This window comes from Chinchilla lanigera, unplaced genomic scaffold, assembly GCF_000276665.1.
Source record: "Chinchilla lanigera isolate Chin_1 unplaced genomic scaffold, ChiLan1.0 scaffold00001, whole genome shotgun sequence".
In the NCBI taxonomy this organism is placed as follows: domain Eukaryota; kingdom Metazoa; phylum Chordata; class Mammalia; order Rodentia; family Chinchillidae; genus Chinchilla; species Chinchilla lanigera.
In genome coordinates this window covers 32,457,254-32,481,069 of record NW_004955402.1, presented here as the reverse complement: position 1 = coordinate 32,481,069, position 23,816 = coordinate 32,457,254, and the positions used below count along the sequence as shown (strand labels likewise).

Here is a 23,816-nt window from a genome sequence, read left to right as displayed (position 1 = left end):
GTGCAAAGCTACTGGCTTTGTATAAAATGGCCTGCCCTCAGTCCTTGAGTTATTTATGAAGGTGATTCTGCTTTGCTGAAAATTGCCACTGGAAAATTACCATTAGTCATCTTTAGATCAAACTGAGAAAAGCTGCACCAACTTGAGCAAAGGGAATAAAATACTGTACTATCATCTTTAGTGAAAATTATGGGAACAATGTGTTTTAGGGATAAGCCATCCAGTTCACTTGGTTGGGTAGTGCTTCTTAAGATGACTAGAAAGATGTAGTCCCCGAGCCCCCATTTCTGAGAAGTGAGCTCACAACCAAGAGAAAAGGGAATTCAGGAAAAGAGAGTGGTGCAAGCAGCATAGTTATGTCCTACTGATGTGTGGATTAAAAGCATCATTTCTTTATAATGAAGGATGAAAATTACTTCTAGTTACTACAATATCAAAAAAGAAGACATACTCCCCAATTGCTCTTACCAGCCAAATAAATCACCTAATTGAAGAGAAAAAATGGGAAGGCTCTATTTCTAAAACAAAAAACAAAATAAAAACTACCCCTACATACACAGAAATCTCTTGCCACAGGATTCCTTTAAAGGCTCAGTTAACTACAGGAAGTGCTTTTTTGTGTACAACTGATCTCATAGAGAAGCAGCACCAAAATTCCCAAGGACCAAAACTGAAGAGGAAACTGAAAAGTGAGACTGGGTAGTGGGAAATGAAGGTATGGCTGATTTGGGGGTTTCTGCCTGTAGGTTCCAAGAACGTTCAGGTTTCAAAGGTTTCATTTAGAACACCATGGAAACCCTTGGCCCATTCAGGATGGAAAATGGAGTTAAGGGCATAGGCAGGCTATGAAGCATAGGTTAGGAAAATGTAATCATTAGCAATGGAAAGCGTCAGGGAAACACTACTGTCTTGCACTTGGGGTAAAGAGATTTTTCATTGATAGTTCATAATCCCAAGATATTTCAAGCTGAGAAATTTAGTTTAAAGTGGTTCAAACCCTGACACAGTCAAACATATATTTTTCTCTGGAGGGATGTATGCAAGACTCTCACAGACAGAGTCCACTTCATTAATATGAGCTCATCATCTAAAATTACACAATTACCACCTCAAATGACAGCAGGAAAAAACAACAAAAATATACTCCGTTGATAGAGTGTAAAATAAACTACGTTTAAAATGTATAACGAGGTAAAAGAATAAAAAATACGAGCACTTAAGGAATGACATGACGGTCAGTGCTGCAGTTTTTTTTGTATTCTCAACTATCTCAATAGGAGAAATCTGCAATTTAGAAATGCTAATCTGCGCAGTTGAAAAAACGTCCCAAGAACAGCCTGCTCCCCCTAGTGACAGAACTGGAAAATGCATTCATCTTGTCGGAATGACTTAACACGTCTCCCAAAGGGTTGTAAACAAACACTGGATTTGTGAGTTGGACCTTAATGAAAGAAGGCGGGGGACAAATAAGTGTGGAAGTACTGCTTTATCATTTCTTATGTGGGAGTCACAACACACAGTGCACCCTAAGGACACTGCGAAGACCTGCCATGGGGAGACCAGTTGAATGTCTAACTTGCTATCTCTGAAACATATCAGACCACTAGATCCTGCACTTTGCACAACACTGACTGACCTGTGGGAGGGCATGTTCAGGGGATGTTAATCAAAGTGCAACGCTAAAAGGCAGGAACTCAGAGAGAACAGCCTCTCCCAGAAGACCAAGAAAGCCTGTGGTTTAGTGCGGAGAAAACCGGGGTTACATCTACTGATTTCTTTGATCACAAACATTTATTTCTATAGAAGCATCACACCAGACAGGAGAGAAGCCATTTGGGAAGAAGTCAGTTTACATGGGTGATGGAAAGATAGCCAGGTCAGCAACTGTTTCAGGGATGTTTCAAATCTGGCTGAAAAAAAGAGAATAAGGAGAGGGTACCGGAGACGCACTGCTGATGCTCCATCTCCCCCAAAATATCAAGATCATTCCAATCCCAATGTACTAATTGGCTCCTTTGTTTTTCTCTAAATGTTAAGGAAAAATGTCGGCTTTTGGTTTTTTAACCCAGACTTTGGTCATATCAAGCATGTGATTTTTAAGAGGGTTTCTGAATTTCTAGCTCTTCTGCAAGCATCATGAAAAACGTGAGTTTCAGCTTGCTTCACACATGCAGTCTGCATCCTTATTTGTAGAGCTGAATAGACATCTAGAGATGGCATTTGTCTTAATGGCCCTGTTCAGTGCTCTGTTTCCCTCTGGACTCCTTGGTATGAGTTTGTGAATATTCAACAATCAAGGTGGTCATTAGCTCTAATTGTACTTACTAAATTTCTTACATGGCTATTACTTTAAGTGGTAGTATTAAAGATGCAACATTTTTTATGCCTCTTATTGTCTATTTACACATCAGATGACACAGATGAGCTGTTATTTCTCGCTTCCTTTTTGCCTTCTCTGTGATGCTATAGACCTAGACAGAAGTTCACCATTCCACTGCAGAAAAGGTAGACAACAGCTGTGCCCCAGGGGACACAATGGACGTGTCAGAGAAATGGAAGTGAATAAGCAGTAAACAACAGTACACTGAGAGATGCTACTGATGAAAATCACTACTAACTGTGAGAAATTTCTTGGGAATTTTAGGACCAGTCTTCACTAGCCTAATGTGATTTAGTTATTTCCCTCAAAGATATCATCTGCTTGAATCAGATAAATATTTCCCTCACCTAAGACTTTGAAGCCAAGAAAAAGTTCTGTCCCAGTGTTCTTCATAAAGAGTATTCTTTCCTCATAGGATGGAAAACACAGAGGAAATGGACAGGTTCCTAGATACATATGAATTATCAAAGCTGAATGGAGAAGACATAAAAATCCTGAAAAACTCAATATCAGCCAACAAAATTGAAAATGTAATAAAAAACTTACCACCAGAGAAAAGCCCAGGTCCTTATGGATACACAGCTGAATTCTACAAGAAATTTAGAGAAGATTTAATGCCAATTTTTCTCAAACTACTTAATGAAATTGAAAGGGAAGGAATTCTCCCTAACTCATTCCTGGAAGCAAGCATTACCCTGATACCAAAATCAGAGAAAGACCCAATCAAAAAAGAGAAACTACAGGCCAATCTCCCTAATGAATATAGATGCAAAAATTCTCAATAAAATACTAGCAAACAGAATGCGACAAATCATCAAGCAGATTATACACCATGACCAAGTGGGATTCATCCCAGAAATGCAGGGATGGTTCAATATATGCAAATCAATTAATGTGATACACCATATCAATAGAGCCAAAGACAAAAATCACATGATCATCTCAGAAAAAACTTCTGATAAGGTCCAACACTCATTCATGATAAAAACCCTACAGAAAATAGGAATAGATGATCTTTACCTCACTTGGATAAAAGCCATCTATGACAAACCAACAGTCAACATCATGCTAAATGGACAAAAACTGAGCTTTCACTTTAAAATCAGGAACAAGACAAGGATGTCCACTGTCATCACTCCGATTCAATATAGTTCTGGGAATATTAGCCAAAGCAATTAGACAAGAGAGAAATGAATAAGCATAGGAAAGGAAGAAGTGAAATTATCATTATTCACAGATGATATGATACTCTACATAGAAGATCCCAAAAATTCTACCAAAAGACTTATAGATTTAATAACCAAATTCAGTAGTGTAGCTGGATACAAAGTCAGCACTCAAAAATCAATAGCATTCCTGTACACAAACAACAATCACACTGAGAGAGAAATAAGGGAAATCACACCTTTCATAATAGCATCTAAAAAATGAAATACTTAGGAATAAATCTAACAAAGGAAGCAAAAGATCTATACAATGAAAATTACAATACTCTGAAAAAAGAGATAGAAGCGGATTTCAGCAAATGGAAAGATATTCCTTGCTCATGGATAAGAAGAACCAATATTGTGAAAATGGCCATACTCCCAAAATTGTTGTACAGATTCAATACAATCCCAATATAAATACCATTAGTATACCTCACAGACCTAGAGAAAACAATCCTAAATTTCATCTGGAACCAGAAGAGACCCAGAATAGCAAAAGCAATCCTAGGAAACAAAGGCAAGTCAAGTGGCATCACAACTCCTGACTTGAAATTATACTACAAAGCTACTGTGATAAAATCAGCATGGTACTGGCAAAAAAAAAGACCTGAACATCAGTGGAACAGATTAGAAGGTGCAGACACAACTACAAACACACCTTCAACATCACTGGTCATTCAAGGAATTCAAATTAAAACAACATTGAGATAAATCTCACCCCAGAAAAAATGGCTATCATTAAGAAATCAACCAATAACAAATTCTGGAGAGGCTGTGGTGAAAAAGGAAACCATCTCCACTGCTGGTGGGAGTATAGATTTGTAAAACCACTGTGGAAATCAGTATGGAGATACCTCACAAAGTTAGGATTAGAGGTCCCACTTAACCCAGGTATCCCGCTTCTGGGTATTTTCCCAGAAGAATTAAAAACATCATACCACAGCGATATATGGGCACCCATGTTTATAGCAGCAGAATTTGTTATAGCTAAATCTTGGAAACAACCCAGATGCCCATCTACTGAGGAATGGATAAAAAAGATGTGGTATTTTTATAAAATGGAGTATTACTCAGCTATAAGAAAAGATAACCTCAAGACTTTTATATGTAAATGGATGCAACTAGAGATCATACTCATAAGTGAAATAAATCAGACCCAGATGTGTAAACATCATATTGACTCCTTGGTGTAGGAAACTGAAAGACTAGGTAAAACTCAAAATATACAATAGATGATAGGAAAGGGAAAGAAATTGCTCAAAGGAAGGAACAACTGGGATGAGGGAAAGAAGAAAAAAGAAAGAAGGCAGGCAAAACATGAATATATATATGAATAGCTGCAATAACTGTATTGCTGATGTCTGATGGTATATTAAAATGAACAGTTAATGATTACAATTTGTTATGTTCTGATCGATTTTGCATGCTTGTGTCTGGTGGCCTGAGCAACTGATTTGAAGGTAACAATATGCACTGAAATTACAATGGTGAACTCCTACCATCTTGTCTAGTGATACTCTGTATTATCTCTAATGTTTTATCGAAGAATTATTTTCTTATTCTCTTTAATGGTTTGAGCAATCTTTCATTCTTCCTTCTGGTAATCTGAGCAATGTAGTTGAGGATAGCGATATGTAATGTAACAACCACTGTTGATTCGGATTATTTTATCTTTAGACTTGTATCACTTTGAATGATCTTGCTCTGATTTGTTTATGTTCATGATACTGGTATGCTGCTACTGTTCTATTTTTTTGTTTGTTTATTTCTCATTTACTACTGTCTTTAAAATAAAACAACAACAAAAAAAGAAACTAACCTGTTTGGGTATTTGGGTTAATAGCTTTCCTGATTCCCTAGAAGTTCAGATAACAATTTAGTTTGATTTAGTGAAATGAAATTAGCATGAGTGACTCCATCTGGATTTGTAGTTTGGTACACTGGGGTCCCACACAGGAGCTTAGTCCAAAACAATGGCCTCCAGTAATTTACATTTTATTTAACACATTTAAATAGTGCTTCTCTGAACTCTACTTTAATATTGTGCATAAATATCTGTCTTCACAATGTAAAATGCTGACCACCTGATAAATGCACAGGGAGGTGGAGCCAGGTTTAAATAATGAATCTATTTAAAACAACAGATTGCACATAAGCATCATAATTTCTTCTCAGCGACCTCTTGTTTGGAACCCAGATGGTCAACACAAGTGACAGAAGAGGGGCTGGGGATTTAGCTCAGCGGCAAAGCGCCTGCCTGGCAAGCGCAAGGTCGTGAGTTCGGTTCCCGGTACCGGAGAAAAACCAAAAAAAAAAAAAAAAAAAAAAAAGTGACAGAAGATTTTCTTTTTTCATTTTTGAATGTAGAAAGAGATACTGGGTTGGGGTAGTGGGAGGAAGTCACAAGTCTGAGCTCTGTTGCAAGACTGCTATTGATTTTGATTCTTGGTATCAAAAAAAAAAAAAAAGACTGCTGTTGACTTTGGGTGGATTTACCTTTCTTGATTTTGGTTTCCCTTTGAGAATGGAAATAGCACTGTTTCCCTTATCTGTCTCTTGCCTCATGTGTGGCTCTAAAAAAATATGCATGTGAAAATTATTCTTAGAATTATAAAGGGATTACAATTATTTCAAAATATATTCTCCAAGTAGATATTGTTTTTCCCTAATCAACATCTCTTATTTCCCAGTTCTACTTCTAGAATTGTTTTTAAGTCATTCTGGGATATAGTTTGAATAAAAGATGCTGAGTGTAGATTATATTTTCAATTAGAGATTATTTAGCTTTCTATTTCTGCACTTAAGAAAAAGATTTTCCTCTTAACTTAAAAAAGTTTAATTTTAATACTGATATAATTCAAACATTATTTCTGGAATATTCTTTGTCACATGGAGATTTTTAAGCATTTTAGAGTTCTGTACCAAAGTTCTGCTGAATTTGAACCTAGTACAGCAATCCCTGAGAGGATTGGGAGGGCTGGCTCCATGATCCCACCACCATGGATACCAAAATTTGAAGATGTTCAAGTCCCTTCTATACCACGGCTTAGCATTAGCACCGAATCTTTGTACATCCTTCTGTATACTTTAAATCATTTCTAGATTACTTACAATGTGCATGCTAGGAAATAGTGTATTGTTTAGGAAATGATGACAAGAGGGAAAAAGTACATACACATTCAATCCAGACACAATTCTTTTAACTATTTTCGATCTGAAGTTGGTTGACTCTGTGGATGCAGATGATATAGAGAACTGATTCACCCAATTGAGCTTTAAACTCAAAATATTTATTTTAAATACTGCCAGTGGTAACCCTGGCCTGTGTTGTATCAAGGCAGATTTTTTCATGGTATAGAGAGCAGAGATTGGGGACATGAACAGTAACGTTTCAAATTAACCTCATAGAGCTGGAACCAAATATCTAGGCTTTACCTAAAGTGGTCACTATAAAATCTTCATCTGTATTTGGTGGCTCAAGAAAATATGTCTAACATGCACATTCTTGATCTCTTACCATGGCAGGTTAGATGCTGCTAAGACAAATACAAGCTCCTCTGAGCGTGCCAGCCCATCCATCTGCACCAATAACTCTGTCTTCATCCGCAGGCTGCCTTCATGTTCTCCTCTGCAGAGAGACAAGGAGATGTGATTCCTTCAAGTGGTGGAGCCTTTGCCCTCACACAAAAGTGACCGGGGAAAGAGCTCTGTTTTGACCGCAGATGGAGCCACTCATACTAGACTTAGAGAAAGCAAACAATATGGTATTACAGTATTTTCATATAGGAAGGTGTAGAAAGAAAATAAATATAGATGTTATTTAAAAGAAAATCTAAGGTTGACAATGAACTAGAAAATACCTGAGTGTCACTGGTATGTTAAATCTAACCCAGTTGTGTCTATCTGCAGCATTATATACCCATTAAACAATGGCATAATTGAGAATGATTGCTTTCATTTACATAGTATGCACACAAGTTCGTTCACACAGTATTTCTTCTTATACCTCTAAAATGTTAAGTGAGATAAACTATAAGGTATGATCATAAAATAGAATGCATTTTTTGGTACAACACAATATCACTTTCTATTTTGTAATCCTAAACTAGATGTTTAAATTTTAAAAAATTATTACACTAAAAGACACATTGGCATTAATCCTCCTCACAATCCTCCCTCTCAGTTCAATCACAGTTATTCCCTTCTTCTTGCCACTTTCTGAAGCAGTTCTACAAGTGCTCCTTTGTGAGTGCCTTTAAGTTGTGCCATTGTGGCTGCCTCGATGTCCTGAAGCAATTCAAAATGTTTACAGTAATTTCTGTCAAATAAAAACATCAACATGTGTCTTCATCCACCTTATTCACTGCCTCTGGGACTGTGTGACTCTTGGCTTTTTCCCAAAGTGAAAAATTAAATGTTTTTCACAATATTGAGGCAACCACGACAGCACAACTAAAGATAAGAAAGAACTTCCAGAACTGCTTAAGAAAGTAGCAGGAATGATGAAATAAGCGTGTTTCCAGCAGAGGAGCGTATTTTGAGAGGGATTAAAGGCAATGTAACTTTTCCTGTAATAAATTTTAAAAAAAAATTAATCATTCACTTTTTTATCACATTTTGTAATATACTTAATCAGTTTCACTGTCTTCTAATGAGAAGCAAGACAATGACACGGAACTGAAGGTGTACGTGGGTGTATAAGCATGAAATTAGCTTATGTTTCATATAGACCTTATACACAGAAATTAAAGTTCATGTGTGCAATATTTTAAATAAGTTTACGTACTGAAACAAATTTTAATGGTGTGAGATTTTCACATAGAGTGTCATGTCATCACACAAGAAGTTGCAAATTTGGAATGCTTCAGATATTGGATTTTCAGATTGAAGGTGCTCAACATGTACATAGCTTTTTAGATCTATGGCCCTTAACACCCACCTATCATTTTCTAAGACAGCATACTCTCTCACAGTATAGTTCTATGTGTATTTAGCATTTGCACACAAGCATGATTTTGTAACACATTATGATCCAAGAAAACTTCAAAGCACCTGCCCTTATTCCCGGATCACTTAAAGACTACATTTATAGCCTGAAATTTAAGACAAGGAAACCAGAATGCAGGGCAAGCCTGGAGTCCTCTCAAGGATGGCAAGGCTCCCATGTTGGTCCAATCAACAAACCTGTGGAAAACCCAAGGGAGAAAAATCAACAAAGTAAACCTAAGAACCAGTGCACAGGTCATCAGGAAGAGATCAGCCATGTCTTTGCAGAGAATGACTTCCAGAATAGTCAGGGGACCCCCCAGCTAGTGTGCAATTGTTTGCCTCTATCAAACTCAGCATAGGGAGAAAAAGTACTGTAGCCCACAACTGTTAAGCCCTGAAAAATGTTACATTTTAATGAATTGTATAAACCTCATCTGACTTAGGTCTCCCCTTGTGCTTGTTTTTCCCTCCTGGGAAAATGGTTTCCAATGAGTAAAATTCCATAAATTGTATTCTAGTTATACACCCAACAAACAAATTACTTACTTTTTATAACTGTTAGTTCTGCCTTAACAACAGACCATGAAAAGTCACTAATAAATGCAGCTGTGTTGAGATTTTCAAAATCTGAATTTTTTTTTAAGCCACAGTTGCCAAATTTAGTAAAAATTTATTTTTCTTTTTTTTTTTTTTTGAGACAGGGTTTTGCTTTGCAGTTCAGGCTGGCCTTGAAGTCACTTTGTAGCCTAGGCTGGCCTCAAACTTGCAGCAATCCTCCTGCCTCAGCCTCCTGAGTGCTGGGATTACAGGTGTGTGCCACCACATCCTGCTAAAAATTTCTTTAAAAAACACCTCTGAACAAGATAGAAAGTCAGTCTTAAAATCGAGCAAAAAGAAAGAAAGAAAGAAAGAAACCCTACTTGGCCTTTTGAAAGCATAAACAGAAGGCTTATCAGTCTGAGAAGTATTTCTTCCTGCTGGGGACACTTAATCTTTAGAAATAACCTATGTGACATATTTAAAACCTGACATACTGAGCCATAACCTGAGGTCAGAGAAGTTGTGGCTTCCTGGCCTCACATACTCTGGAGGACCACTAGGAGGGAGTGACATACGGACTCTGTCCATTGCAATGAATGGTTCAGTGGACAAGCCCTGTCCCAGGAGCAGCCGTCTGGCTCCAGAAGAGGCCATCACAGGCAGGTATTTTGAGCTAGCAGGACTGTTATGGCAACCTGGGATTCTGGGGCTGGATGATCCGAGGGTCTGAAAACCACTCTTCGGGGGTGGAGGGGAGGGAGGATGGCATTTCCTCCGGTTATAAAAACTACTTAAATCAGCTATTCAGTTAAGAGGATCTAATTTAAAGACCTTTCCGTGTGTCTGCAGAAGATTTGTGGGCTTATTAATAGGCTCATTCTGCTGGTAAATGTCGATGGGCTTCCGACCATCAAACACACTTACAAAAGGGGAGAAATGATGACCAAAAAAACTCATCGGTTACCCGGGAGCGGTGCCTCTCTGACTCATCACCGACTCCAGTTCGTCCAGGAAGATGGTAGAGGGTGCATGATAGCGGGCAAGTTCAAATAGCACCTGGGTGGAGGAAAAGCAGGGGCATGTTCAAACTCATACACTTAAAGTCCTCATCATATATTTAAATCCTCAGGTGTTCCCAGAGATTAAAAGCCAAGAATGACTATAATAAGCATTCATTCTATATTCTGTAATATCACAGTAACTTTATAATTATTACCACTATTTTTTTCTATGATCACCCCAGGGGCTTAGATGGTCCAATTATTTCCATTTATCACTAGATAAAATTAGAGCCAGAGAGAGCAGGTGGTTAGTCTAAGGTTACTCATCATAAATGGCAGAGCTTAAGATAAAATTCAGTTCCCATGCTTTCAGCTGGCTAGTTAAGCCTGAAGACACCCTGCCAAAAACAGGTGGTATGTGGATACAAAAAGCCTCACTAGGTAAAAAATCATTTGATGATCTTTCCCTTATTAGGAAAGTTCAGCACAATACAAAAATTATTCTTAGAAGTAATTTAGAGGAAGGATAGGGTTCCAGTCATGGGTAATAATGTCAAAAACTGTTGCCACTTTCTGCTCCCCAAACTGTTGCACTGTGTTCTCACCCCACCCCAACTCTGCTGCTTGGTAAACTCAGGTATTTGAAGACAATTTTTGACCAAATAATGTGTTCTTTTCCAGAATAAAACATAAACTGAACAAGAACAGGAAAGCAACCAGCAAAAGAACAAACATAAAAACAAAATAAAGAGCTCTAAAGGGAGACTTGGTGGTGATGAACAGAGTATAAAAATCTAAACCTTTTTTTCTTAAACCCTGAAACTGATCTCTTGAGCACCATATTCAATTCTTCACCGGTTGATCGGAGAAAACAGTAGAGATTTAGAAAGGAATAAGAGATGCTTTAATAGCCATGGGGGATTTATTCTCCATGTCACTTAGCACTAGCAAAGTTTCACCGAACAAATAAAAGGGGAAGGGCTCAGAAAAAGGTGGATTGTGGCTCCCAGGAATAGCAGCAGGTTATCCTTCACAGGCCAGGGTGTTGGAGTGGGCATCTAAGATCATGTATTAGTATGTTCCTTTCACAGAATTCATGTTTGGAACAATTAGCTTTGTCTAATGACTGGAGAGAACAAGAACAATGCTAGGACACTTATCACAAATGCCTTTTAGAATGAAGATCACCTACCAAAAGACTTTGCTCCCAAAGCCCAAGCATATCTGAAATTAAGGGTGACTACAGCAGCAGCAGCAGCAATCTACCCAATGAAAATAGAATATTAGAAGCCTCTATTAGAACCCTACACATTTTTAAGGTGCTCAATCAAGTATAGGAGACCAGGAATCTCTTCTAGTCTAAACTTCCAGTCAGAAGGACAACTACGTCTAGAGCCTAGACCTCCAAATTGCCCACATCATTGCTCTTTCCACTCCCAGAGAATAAATAGAATCCTGAGTAAGTGCTTCCAGAAGCATTAGTCTGAAATTTTCAGAGGTACTTGAAGGAAGTTAAATCATGCAGTTTGAGGGAGGGGATGATAAAAGACGTTAAGCATCAACAGGTGTATGCATTTGCTAAAATGATCTCTCAACTATTCAATAGTGTTCAACTCCTAAGAGGCATGAATTTGAGGAGGGGATGGAGGATCATTACTCAAAGCTTCCCTATAAATAACTCTTTAATCAGAATAGAAAGAGAAACAAATGGTAGAAAAAGCTTCTCTGATTTAGGAGAAGGTCCTACAGGTCTTTCTTTATCTGAAAACTTATAGGAAGGAATTTGACAGCATGACCAAGATTTTCCAGGTGAGATTCACTCCAAGATTTCGAAAAAAGGAGAAAATAAGTTGTTTTCTTAAAGGAAATGAGATGAGATCCTTTTGGATTGGCAGAGGTTACCTGTTTCTTCTTAAATTATTTTTTCAAATATTCAAATAAAATGCATTACATAGAAATAGAAATATCTCTTAAACTTATGAAAAAGTGTTTAAATTCCAAGTCAAAGGAATGTACATATAAACACTGAAATACTGAAATGGTCATTCAGTCATTCAAATATTACTATTTGTTATCAGAATGGGAAAGATTTTTAAAAATTTTTGAGATTACACAATTACCTAGCAGTTCTGCTTCATAGAAGTTGTCCTATAATATTACAAATACAGAGATATCTATATTGAAGACTATCCTCTTTAATTCTGTTCATAATAGCAAGAGACTGGAAACAACCTAAATGCCCATCAAAAAAACCCCACTAGTTAAATATATTTTGGTACATCCATGCCATAAAAAACTATAAAACTTTAAAGCCATGTTAAAGAATATGTTTTGTCTGTCTATAACTGTCTCAAACACTAAGTTATATTATTAAGTGGAGGGAAAAAGAATAAAAGGTGTTGTACAGTATGCCCTGTTTCCACTTATTTTTGGTTTTTTGTTTTTTTGTTTTTCTTCCAGGACCAGGAATCAAACTCACGATCTTACACTTGCCAGGCAGGCGCTGTGCCACTAAGCTAAATCCCCAGCCCCCCTGTTTCCACTTAAAAAGAAATGGAAATACACACTTACTAATGCTAAATAACTATAAATAAATGTTCTGAAAGGCTATACCAAGAACAGTTAATGGTAGGTGTCTCTGGAGAGAGGGCTAAGAGATTTATATCTCCTTTTGTAACTTTTTTTTAATAAAAGCTAGTTACTTTTAAATACATGATATGGGGAGGATACAGGGAGAATCATTTCCTCACTTTTAGAATTCTAACAAAATATTACTGAAGCAGGTGGAAACTTTAGTTAAAGAAAATGCTCATAAAGAATATAGATTTCTTGCTAACTGATTTTTTGAGCCATTTAACATTAAACAATAAAATTCATTTAGCTTCAATCTCTGCTAAGAGCATTCATAAAATCAGATGGAATGACAGATGTCTGTAATCCTAGCCCTTGGGAGGCTGAGGCAGAAGAGGTGCAAATTCAAACACAGCCTAGCCAATTTAGAGAGCCTTACCTCAAAATTTAAAAAAGGTGGTGCTGTAAGTATAGCTCACTGCTAGGGCGCTAAATTCAATCCCCCAGCACCACAAAAATAATATTCATAAAATAAATATCTGAATTTATTTCTCTGCCTAGTTGAGTCCTGTCTAGAAACCATAACTGATCATTCTTTGAGCACTTTGCAACGTCTGGTGCTCATGGTTCTAAACAGCATTTTTCATGACAGGAGATTAGTCTGATCTAACTCTGGGCATCTTTTAAGGGCTTAGTTGTTACACAGCTCACAGAAATGAAATGCCCCAAAGAAAGTCTCAGGCTGCTAAAAATTTCAGTTAGCTGAAATCCAGCTAACCAGAATCCCATGGGAAGCAGAAATGTAGTAGCAGTTAACTATGAGTCTCACCTTTAAACTTGACACTGAATTAGATCGAAATGAAGATCAAAAAAGTAGAAGATGTAAATGAATATTTTCACAAATTACAATCCTGAAGGGATGATGAAAATTTATAAAAATGTACATACTTGAGACAACTTGAAAACTATCAAAATCATCATAAGTTATTTTAGGTAAATCAATCACTCCTTTAAAAATATTTCATTATAACACCCCAACTGCCATAATCTGGAAATGAATCATCCAATGGAACATAATTTCAGAGTTATATTTTAAGGTAATTTTTTAGAAAAAATATTTTCTATTAGTTTAGTATTTTTTTTTCTTATGAGTTATTCTACAGAAGGCATTAGTTTGCCAGGATTTTTGGGAAGGATCCACCTTACACTGCATACATTATAAACAGGTATTCTCTTAAGGTGACTGTATAAAGTAAAATTTTAAAATGTAAAATACACCATAGACTAGGAATGAGACATAATAAAGATAAACTTTCAGGGAAGGTAAAAACCCTATAGGCTATGAGCACTATGGAGAAAAAGTTGCTCAGAGCAGCTGAAAGAATAATTAAATTTTAAGTCTCTCAATTTTTCCTTAGAGTACTTATTGTAGGGACTGGCATACTATAGTAGTCTCTCAGTAAATGTTAACCTAATATACTGGATGCTTTTAATAATTAATGTCTTGAATAAAGAAAAAAATAAGCTACTTCAGAGATATTTTTCCTCCTGGCTTCCATTTCTAAGTTGTGTGAATCAGAAAAGAGCTGTTGGTAAAATTCCAAAAGAAAAGAGATCGTGGTTTGCTGATGGGGGCATGATTAATATCCACATACAGTAGTCAAGCCCTTTCCCAAGCTTTTGGTAATCAAGATACATTGTAAAGTCAAACATATATATCATCCCAAAATAAGTAAGTTCTAACATAATTTTGTACCACTATATTCTGCCAGCACTTATTTTTTTAAAAAATAGGAAGAATTCCTACCCGAACAAGTTTTTCCGAATCCCCTCTCCATTTGCTGACAATAGTGGATGCAGAAATGTTAAAGAAGGTTGTTTTGCACTCAGTGGCAACAGCTTTAGCCAGTAAAGTCTTTCCTGTACCTAGAGATACAGGACAAATATGAAGAGGCTCTTAAACTCCATTCTCCTTCCTACAGACAGAAGTCAGTCTTACTTGGGAGGAGGGAGTAGTTGCTCAGCTGCCATTCACCCCAGTCTTGGACTGAAACCAGAAGGGGCCTCTCACCCTCCATGCATACACACTTACTACCACACGGAAATAGAAAGGTAACATTTACCTGGAGGGCCATAAAGCAGGAGACCTTTCCAGGGGGAAAGAATTCCTGTAAACAGCTGTGGATACTATGTAAACAAAGAACAATGTTGAGCTTTGGTATCAATACATCAGACTGTATGCCCTTAGCATAGCAAGCTAGTAATGCTAGAAAAAACCATAGTCCAGGTCTACAACTCAGTACTACCTTTTTAGTCCAAGCTCTGCTTTTCTGCATATATTTTATTTGTAGTAATTATACAGTCACACTAGATATAAATGCTTGAATGCCTGACTTCATGTCTGTGAGTTCTTAAAATAGCAATGTGTTGTGGGGTGTATATGGGGGATCAAATCCAAGGGCACTCTACCTGTAAGCTACATCCCAAGCCTTTTTTTCCTCTTGAAACAGGTCCTCACCAAGCTGCTAAGAGTCCTTTAGCAACTATTAAGACCTTTCCTTAAGGTTAAAAAAACAAAAACAAAAAAAATTAAAGGGCTGGAGATTTAACTGAGCGTGAAGACTTGGCTTCAATCCCTAGTACCAGCACAGAGAGAGAGACAGAGACAGAGATGAGAAAAGGAGAGAGAGAGAAGAGAGGAGAGAAGAGAGAAGAGAAGACAGAGACGGGGAGAGAGAGAAAGAAAGAGAGAAGAGCGGGAGAGAGGAAAGAGTGAAAGAGGAGAGAGGGAAAGAGGGAAAGGGGAAGAGGGAGGGAGAGAAAGAGAGAGGAAAAGAGAGAGAGAATATGCTTATAAATTAGATCGTACCCTTGCTCTTTCTGGGAAGCCTGTGTGAACAGGACTGGACTTTCCTGCTAGCGGATGAGAAACCAAGTAGAGAATGACCTTAGCTGTCCCATTTATCCAAATTACCCAGCCACTCTGGTTGATGCCCCAGCTAGACCAATAACACCACATGAAAAAGAGATGAGCCAACCCAGCTGAATCCATCCCAAATCGCCTACCCATAGAATGACAAAGGAATAAATGAGTGTTGTTTTAAAGCATTAAGTTGTGGGGTTATACAGCAAAAACAATGTCATACACTGACATTCTCATCACCCCATGTATAAACCAAAGACGGAAAGTATTGTTTTTCTATTTTTCTGCCTGGTTTTTGAGTCATGCGGAAATTTGTTGGGAATAAGTAATAAGCACCGCATGCTCGTCCACTGTCCACTGCCCTGGAAGGCTGTGTGTTCTTCACAACCAGCCTAGGTGTTCAGGGCTGGGTATGAGAGAAGATCTACAAAAACAGAGTGAAAGGTCCTCTCCTACACTCCTGTTTCTACTACAGTAAGGGCATTTTTAAGAAAAGCGGCTAATTTGGACCAATGTGTAGTAGCTGATAAATCAAATTTATGCAACAGAGTTTAGCTCTTAAGCTATGTTGAGCAGAGACCCGTCTTGAACCAAAAAGAAACATGATTTTAAATTGTCTAGAATGAACTAGACTTGATGCTCTGGTGTTGACGAAATGTTGTGACACAGACAAAAAGTTAACTTGTGGACAGGAAGTCCTACTGTCCTTCCCTTGCTGATGGGTATGTGACACACAGCTTGTCCGGTGGATCATGAACAGAAATAACCCCCGAGGGGCTCCCCATCCTTACCCTGATAGGATATACAACGGCTTCTTTGACTAACTGCTTGGCTGCATCCAGTCCAATAATGTCATCCCATTTTATGTTTGGATTATGGAGGTAAATGTCCTGCAATGCACATTTGATCATTTTGTTAAAATTAATGTTTTCCTCCACAACTGTAATAAACACAAGAACAGTAGAGTAATTGACTTACAATAAGACACAAAGTGCTGGTGATAAAAACTTTTCATATTAGATATATGCATATGTACAGATTATGTTTTGGGTTCATCAAAGGGATAGCATGAAAATATTCAAGGATTTTTCCAAAGAAGATACTGGTGATGTAATATGGTATTTTTAAGAAGAGAGAAAAATTGCATAACAACGAATTTTACCTGTCCTCAGTCAATAGCAAACCATGCTGATTTATAGCCATAATCAAAGAAGCTGCAGAATATGCCTTCAAATTACGTTAGTTTTTACTATGAAACATAGTTCCTTGCTGGAATCTGGCTTGTCTTTTGCTCTTTGATCTGGCAAACACTTTCTTAATTTGTTGCATAAAAGAGATAATGCTCCTCTGAAACCAATTTCTCTCTTTTCCCTAGTGACCACTCCCTACTTCCAGCAGGAGCAATTGCTTCTGCAAAATTCAAGAAAGCCGACTACTGAACAAAAGTGCAGTTTTCCCCCTTATCACAGAGCCCTGTAGCAACCATCTAGGGTAATCCATTAATGCAGCTTTTACTGATAACTAATTTACACTTCCCAAGCTTCAATTTCACTAGACGCCTCAGAACAGTCACTCGGGGGCCTTTCTCAGTAGGAGCTATTTCAGGCAAATGATGCCTAGAGTGTTACATCCATAAATAAATAAATAAATAAATAAATAAATAAATAAATAAAAGCCCCCTTTCTGAAGTTACTCTGAGTGACTACATACAGAACAAATCTAGAAACTACATTTATTTAATTTTAAAGGAAATAATATACATACATGTTCCAAAGTATCAAAGTACATTTTTAAATAGCCAGTGCAGTGTTACAGTGTCTTACACCTGTCTGCCCTCTGTCCAGTGCCTCCAGCACAGGAGTTCCACTTTTATGAGGGAAACTATAGCAGTGATTTAGGTTATCCACAACATACATCATCCATTCTTGAACAAGATGCCAGAAAGAGGACTCAATCTCCCAAAATCTTGAGAGAACCCACCGACCTTTACATGTAGGTCTACATGCAAGCCCCCCAGCCATTTGCATTCTTATTACGCTTTGTCTTAGGGAAATCTTGGCCTGCAAAGAGGATTCATCTATCTTAGTATTCAAACCAGCATAGATAACTGTATTTTAAAATTGACACTGAGTTCCACAAACTAATGTTTAATTCCCCAATCCAAAGTTCTTTTTCATCATTCCACAGTTATCAGTCAGAACTCCACAAGACTGCCTCATAGTGATCTACTCAATGTTCGAAGCGTTCAAGCAAGGGCTGAATGACTGCCTCCCATGATACTGTGGAGAAGATTTCATAAGAATCTTTTCAGGTTGCTTCCAGTCTATGGTTCTATATTTAGTCACATTATCCTTTTGCAAAAATGGTAATGAGACTATTGATTTTGGTGGGCATAAAAAAGATCTTGCTCGCCTCTCTTCTGCATCCCAGCCACCATAGCCAGGCTCAATCATTTATCCCCTCCCACAGGTGAACACCTCATCACACTGGCCCCCCTTCTCCATTGCTTTGCCATCCGTCCATCTCACTGTCACTAGAATAACAAACTATCTACAAGCACATTGGATGACCTCACTCCCTGAGGGACACTATTCAAAAGTACCTTACTTCTAGCAGCCAACGTGTAGTCCCAAGGACTGCCCAGGGCCCTTCCTCAGGAACACTGCCTCTATCCAGTCCTATAACCCAACACTCCCTGCCTCTTGTTTGGCTCACCACGAGTGTGCACAAACTGCTCAATTTCACTGCATGTGCCTCAGCTCCCAGGGCCTTTCACCCTTTCTCAAGGAGGTCTTTCTAGTGTATCTTCTTTCCTAGCACTTTAGCCACACTTTGGTGAAAAACACCCCTCCTTCAATGCTCTCAAATTCCTATGTGCCCATACAACCAGAAATTCTTACAGGCAAGGACTGTGTCTACTCTGTTCCCCCTTTATGTTCTCATCCTTTTGCATGTGCCTGACACAGTGTGGGTTAGCAATGGGCAGTTGCCAAACTTAGTAGGGATGCTGGGGCACTTACTTCCTTGGACCGCCAGTGTGTTTTTAGATCATCTTTCTGATCTTGCCTTCAAATATGAGATCAGCCCTCAAGCAAGAAATTAATAGAAATTAGAAAAATATTCTCTAGCTCCGAGTCTAATCCTAAGAAACTTGACCAAGCTCACACAGCTAGAGAAAGAAGGATGCAGAAATCAAAGGCAGGTCAGTTAATTCCAAAGCCTATGTCATTAACTGTTAAGCCTCACTGCTTTTAGATTCCAGGGCACAAGCTTGAAAAATCTGCACTGTGGGTGGTAGAATCTCCTAACAATCTTGTTTTTCATAGAAATTTCTCATTATGAAATTATCATCAGACCCTCACCTCTTTCTGGTCTTTCACTCTTTTAAACAAGAAGCAAGCACACTCTTTGCTTCTGTAAGAGGCTTCTTTCATTGACTGTGGGCCCTGCTATACAACTTTTCACCTGTCCTTTCCTTTCTAAGTCTTTTTCTCTCTGTTTTCTTGGCCTCTATAGTGAGATGGTGGGCTTTTTATATTGTAGTTTTATGATTCTATAATTTATTTATCATGCATTATTGTGCCTCTAAACAATATGAGTGCCTTTGCAAGTGGGGGCACTTTATAAATAAATGATCATATTTATTGTTATTAATAAAAGAAGCAGCCCACAATGCACCAGGAGCACCAATCTGCCTCGGTAAATTTGTGAATTGAATAGTAGATCTTACCCTGCTCACCACTGCTGCCAATTCTCGCATCTCACTGTTTATGCCAATAAATGCACTCAGAGGTTTCAGCAATCGTTCCTGATGAGAGGAAAAGAAAGGCTTGCATTACCATATTGGCTCATAATACAAAGGAAAACAGGATCTTAGTGAAATAGATGGTGACAAGTTGCTGTGACTTTTGACTTGATCTTAAGCTTTGACTGTATTCAAAGTGATGTTTCTAAAGTTCAGTTGGACTTTGGGCAGTTTAAAAGCCAGATGGCACGTCTGAGCTACTTACAGAGGGATCTAGATTACAATCGAAAGTGTTCAAATCAAGTTCACTGGTTGCTCCTTTGACAGCATCTGTGAGCAGCCCTCGAAAGTCAGTGATTTGACCCTGGAAAGAAATAATGGCTATCAGTGCCATTTAACACATACAACGAGACTGCCCTTAAAAGCTTGGCCTCAGTAAATCTAACCACAATTATATATCTTGACATACCGTAAGGGTGCCAGGGCAAACTTCAAGTTAAGCTATAAAAAGAACCTGTACTAATATTGACCAAGATGGTGTCTTCAAGTTGGGGGTACTCGAAAGAAACTAAATAATTCTTCAGAATGAAATTTATTTGAATAAAAAACTTATGAACATTTTTCAGTTCCTGACACACATCATCAACTTCCTTGAATGATTACTGCTCCTGTCTGGTCTCATCCTCTAAGACATTATGGTGTAGGAAGGGCTCATTGGTACAAGAGCAGAGATAGGTCCTGTTTGATGACCATGCATATATCCATCACTCAGTAGAGTGCTTGAAAGAAAACAGGTATGCAAGGCACCTTGTGAAGATTATTTTTAATTCTTATGACACCTCTGCTAGTGAGGAGTGACATCCTAGTTTTGTATTTCTGGAAGCAAGTTCAGAGGAGTCAAGTGATTTGGCAGGGCCATGCAGCTAGTAAGAGACTTAAGGCCAGGATTCTCCTCTCCTCCCTAGAAGTAGGAAAGAAAACACATGGATGCAGGCAAAATGTTTACAATAATCACTGCACACATGTATGAGATGTGGCTTTTTTTTTTATTATGATCGGCATTCTACTTATTTCCATTTTACAGATGAGAGAAGTGAGGCTCAGAGAGATTATAAACACTTTGCCCAAAGTCTGTCTGCAGCAGAGTCTAGGTAGGCACTCATAATCCTACGCTCTTAGGGGGAACACACTAAGGAGCTGTGCAGAGAGGAGTGGGAAACACAAAGCCAGGGGCCTTAACGTGGCAAAGTTAGACCCATCTTGGGGATCAGCCCCTAGTGATACACCCTTATTCAGCCTATTCACATTTGAAACACTAGGGAGAAAACCATCTACATTTTACCCTAAGGACATTTCTGCTGGAAGGAGAATTTATAGCTAGCCTATTTCAAAGGTTAAGTGCTGGGTTAAATAGTCGCTTCCTCATGACCCAATCAGAAACATCCATTTATATCATTGTGAAGCATTCACAAGAGAAACTAAAACCACAAAAGTTCGAGGCACAAAAGCGACTGAAAACATGTCCAAAACAGTGGAGGTGAACAAGGAAGCGTTTCTCCACGAGGGATGTTGATGGAGGAGCCATCATCCCCATCAATTACCCGGTTAACTGAGCCCCTTAGAGGAAGTCAGAGCAAGTCAATGAGGCAGCTCCCTTGGTCAAACTCACACAGAGCTCAGTTTACCTGAGAAACTGGCCAGAGCCAAATCAGTAGTACATAGTCTGAGAACTTCATTTGAAAAAGGAGAGAGAACTTAAAGAATGACAATCATGGAAGCCACACTTCAGAGGAACATCACGCTTTTCAGTTTCTGAAGGATTCACTTTAGCTACCTTCCCATTACAGTCACCTAGTCTGGGTCTTTTTTCTTTGAGAAACTACTATTTACAAATCCAGACATGAGATTCATTATGAAAAGGGTAAAAATATCTACCAAGGACAGGATCAGCCCTAGGTCAACTGAGGCGCTGCAGTTCACACAGAATTGCACCTGGAGCCACACCTCCAAAAAGAAGAGTGACCCTAATCAACATTTACTCCTGACAGGGCTGAAAAGACTGAGTGTGAGGCCACGGCTCGTTAAATAATGCTCCATGGCCAGCCAATGTTTATTATGTTAATCACACAATCTTCAAGATGAAAGAAACATAGAAAGCCATTTTTAGGTTTCCCGCGCAGAAAAGAACCAAAGAAGGAAGGAAGGCCTTTACTTCGGACAAGGAGGAGAGAAGGCAGCACGCCATACTCTGGGGTTAGACAAGGGAGCTGGGGGTTCATAAAGACTCTGGTTAGGGGCGGAGCTTAAGGGGCGGGCTTAGTGACATGTCAGGAGCTGATTGGGGATTTCTTCGCGCGGGCGGAAAGGACAAGAGGAAGCTGTACTCTGGGCTGACGGAAGGAGAAAAGGGAGGGTGGTCATTGGAAAGATAAGCTGTTGTTTTGGGCTTAAGCCATGCTAGACCACCACCACCATAATAATTCAGCAATTCACACCCGGGCAGGAACCCATCAGCCATCACTTCCAAACCATTTAAATTACAAATGAGGACACTGAACTCCTGAGAAATGGGGCAGCTACTTCCAGACCACTCTTCCAGAAAAGTGATGCCAGATCAGAACCCACTCTCTATCACCCAGTGCTCACCCCAGTTTACCTCCCAGCCAACCTTTGTATTTTTAAAAATAATTCTTTTTTCAGTGTTAGGATCCTCAGTGCCACCTACTCTTCGTACGTTGGCATTTTCCTCTCCACTGTCTCTTTGGATTCTTGATATATTTAAACCAAAGTCAGCACTCTCCACACGAGCATTATTGACACTCTCCTGAAGAAAGAGGAAGACAGTGAGAAGTCAGCTGTGGGAGCAACTGAGAGATGTTAGTTGTAGCTGCCTATTCCCCTACTCTGTACATAGGGATCCAGGCATGTTATCTCTACTTTTGTACAGACCCAGTAAGATGAATAAACTCTCCACCTGTGCCATGATGAAGGAGCTGTCCTTGGAACACTAAAAAAGGCATCAGTACATATGCTGGAGCAAAGAGCTGCACCTGAACCTATTCCACTTGCTGGCTTGTCTTTCCTCTTGTGGCCAGGGCTGGAGAATTAGCAAAGTAAGCCTGCCTCCTGGGGACTCAACCACCTCACCTCCCTCCTCCCTCACTCTTTTTGAGGGTGAGGAGTTATTTTGACCAGCTGAGTTTCATGATCATTCCTTTCTATATGGCCACGAATCTTTGACATTAATTCTTTCTATTCCTTTTCTGAGTTTTCCCTGGCCCTCTTTCCTTCCAGGCCTGAAACATTTTGTTCCTGGTAAGAAGAACCTTGATATGCATCTATTGCTTGGATTTTACTCACCTACCTAATGAGCTCTCTTCTCTGACTACCCTCTCTTTCTCCAGAAAGTGAAATGCAGAGAAAAGTGAAGCCCAACTATGTGTACTTTGGAGAAGCCCAGCAGGAGACAATGAGACCCAGTCACATCTGATTCTCTTGCAGCCTGCACTGAGTAGCCCAGGGATATGCTTTGGGTCAGGAAGACCTACCACCTGCAGTGACCTCAGCTGAAAGATGTAAGCTCTGCGGAAGCCAGGCCCCCCCACCCTCAGGCTGCTGTCCTGCACTCAGACCAGGGGAAATCTAGCATAGTATTCTACAATTCTACAACTTTTCAAAGAATTCTGCAGTTGAACTAAATCATATAGCAATTTTTAAAATAAACAAATGTGACCTTTTCCTTGGAGGTATTTCTAGGTCAAATGTGATATGAACAAAGTCATCCTGACCTGCTTAGGATGCTCCTTATTGAGAGACTTGGTGTCCCTCGTCTTTCCTGTTGTGGCTTTGGATCTTGGCCTCTGGTGATTGATCTTGGGGAGATTTTGACAGCTGTCATTCATCACTCTAAAGAAAGGAACGAAAGCCTTATAAAAATTATTCTAACTCCTTAACTTGAAGTAAACAACTAGTGCAGCACATTTGAAGGATGTGGAGGGCATTCTTCAAAGATATGCAGATGTACCACAATAGGGCTCTTCTGTCTGTGCTCTCTGCCATCTTCATCCATCCTGGCCCTGTCTCCCTCCAGGCTATTCACCTGGCTCTTGCAAAACCAGGGTAGAGAAGCCACCACCTCCTAGAAATCCTGCTTCACCCTCTTCCTTTCTCCTTTACACTACATAGCTTCAACCCTGTGGCAGATGGCTTTAATGCTCTAGAATGTATTGTTTTACAAGAATCCTTCCATTGTTTTCTGCCACGCTCTTTAAGAGCATTAGACCAGGGGAACTATGGGGAGTGGGGCAGAAGGAGCTATCCTGTTCAAATTAAGAAACATTAGACTATCTAGGGGTTTGTCTGTGGTTTTAGTCCAGTAAACTGGATAGACTTTTCCTACTGGAAATACCTCTCAGTCTGTTAATGTTAATCACAAAGCATCAAAATGGGCTTGTGGGAG

At 38.9% G+C, this 23,816-nt stretch overlaps 1 protein-coding gene across 4 annotated transcripts in view; it reads right to left on the bottom strand.

Annotated features, from left to right (window-relative positions):
- Katnal2 (katanin p60 subunit A-like 2) overlaps positions 1–23,816 on the bottom strand; it is an 82,016-nt gene that overhangs the window by 8,940 nt on the left and 49,260 nt on the right. For all 4 annotated transcript variants that reach the window (XM_005372884.2, XM_013510499.1, XM_013510502.1 and 1 more), the window contains 9 exons: positions 23,146–23,263; positions 22,083–22,181; positions 19,623–19,721; positions 19,343–19,420; positions 16,404–16,502; positions 14,813–14,876; positions 14,497–14,615; positions 10,082–10,173; positions 7,106–7,216 (listed from right to left, as the gene is read on the bottom strand). In XM_005372884.2, coding sequence (XP_005372941.1) covers positions 7,106–7,216; positions 10,082–10,173; positions 14,497–14,615; positions 14,813–14,876; positions 16,404–16,502; positions 19,343–19,420; positions 19,623–19,721; positions 22,083–22,181; positions 23,146–23,263 — 879 coding nt within the window. The remainder of the gene's footprint in view (positions 1–7,105; positions 7,217–10,081; positions 10,174–14,496; positions 14,616–14,812; positions 14,877–16,403; positions 16,503–19,342; positions 19,421–19,622; positions 19,722–22,082; positions 22,182–23,145; positions 23,264–23,816) is intronic.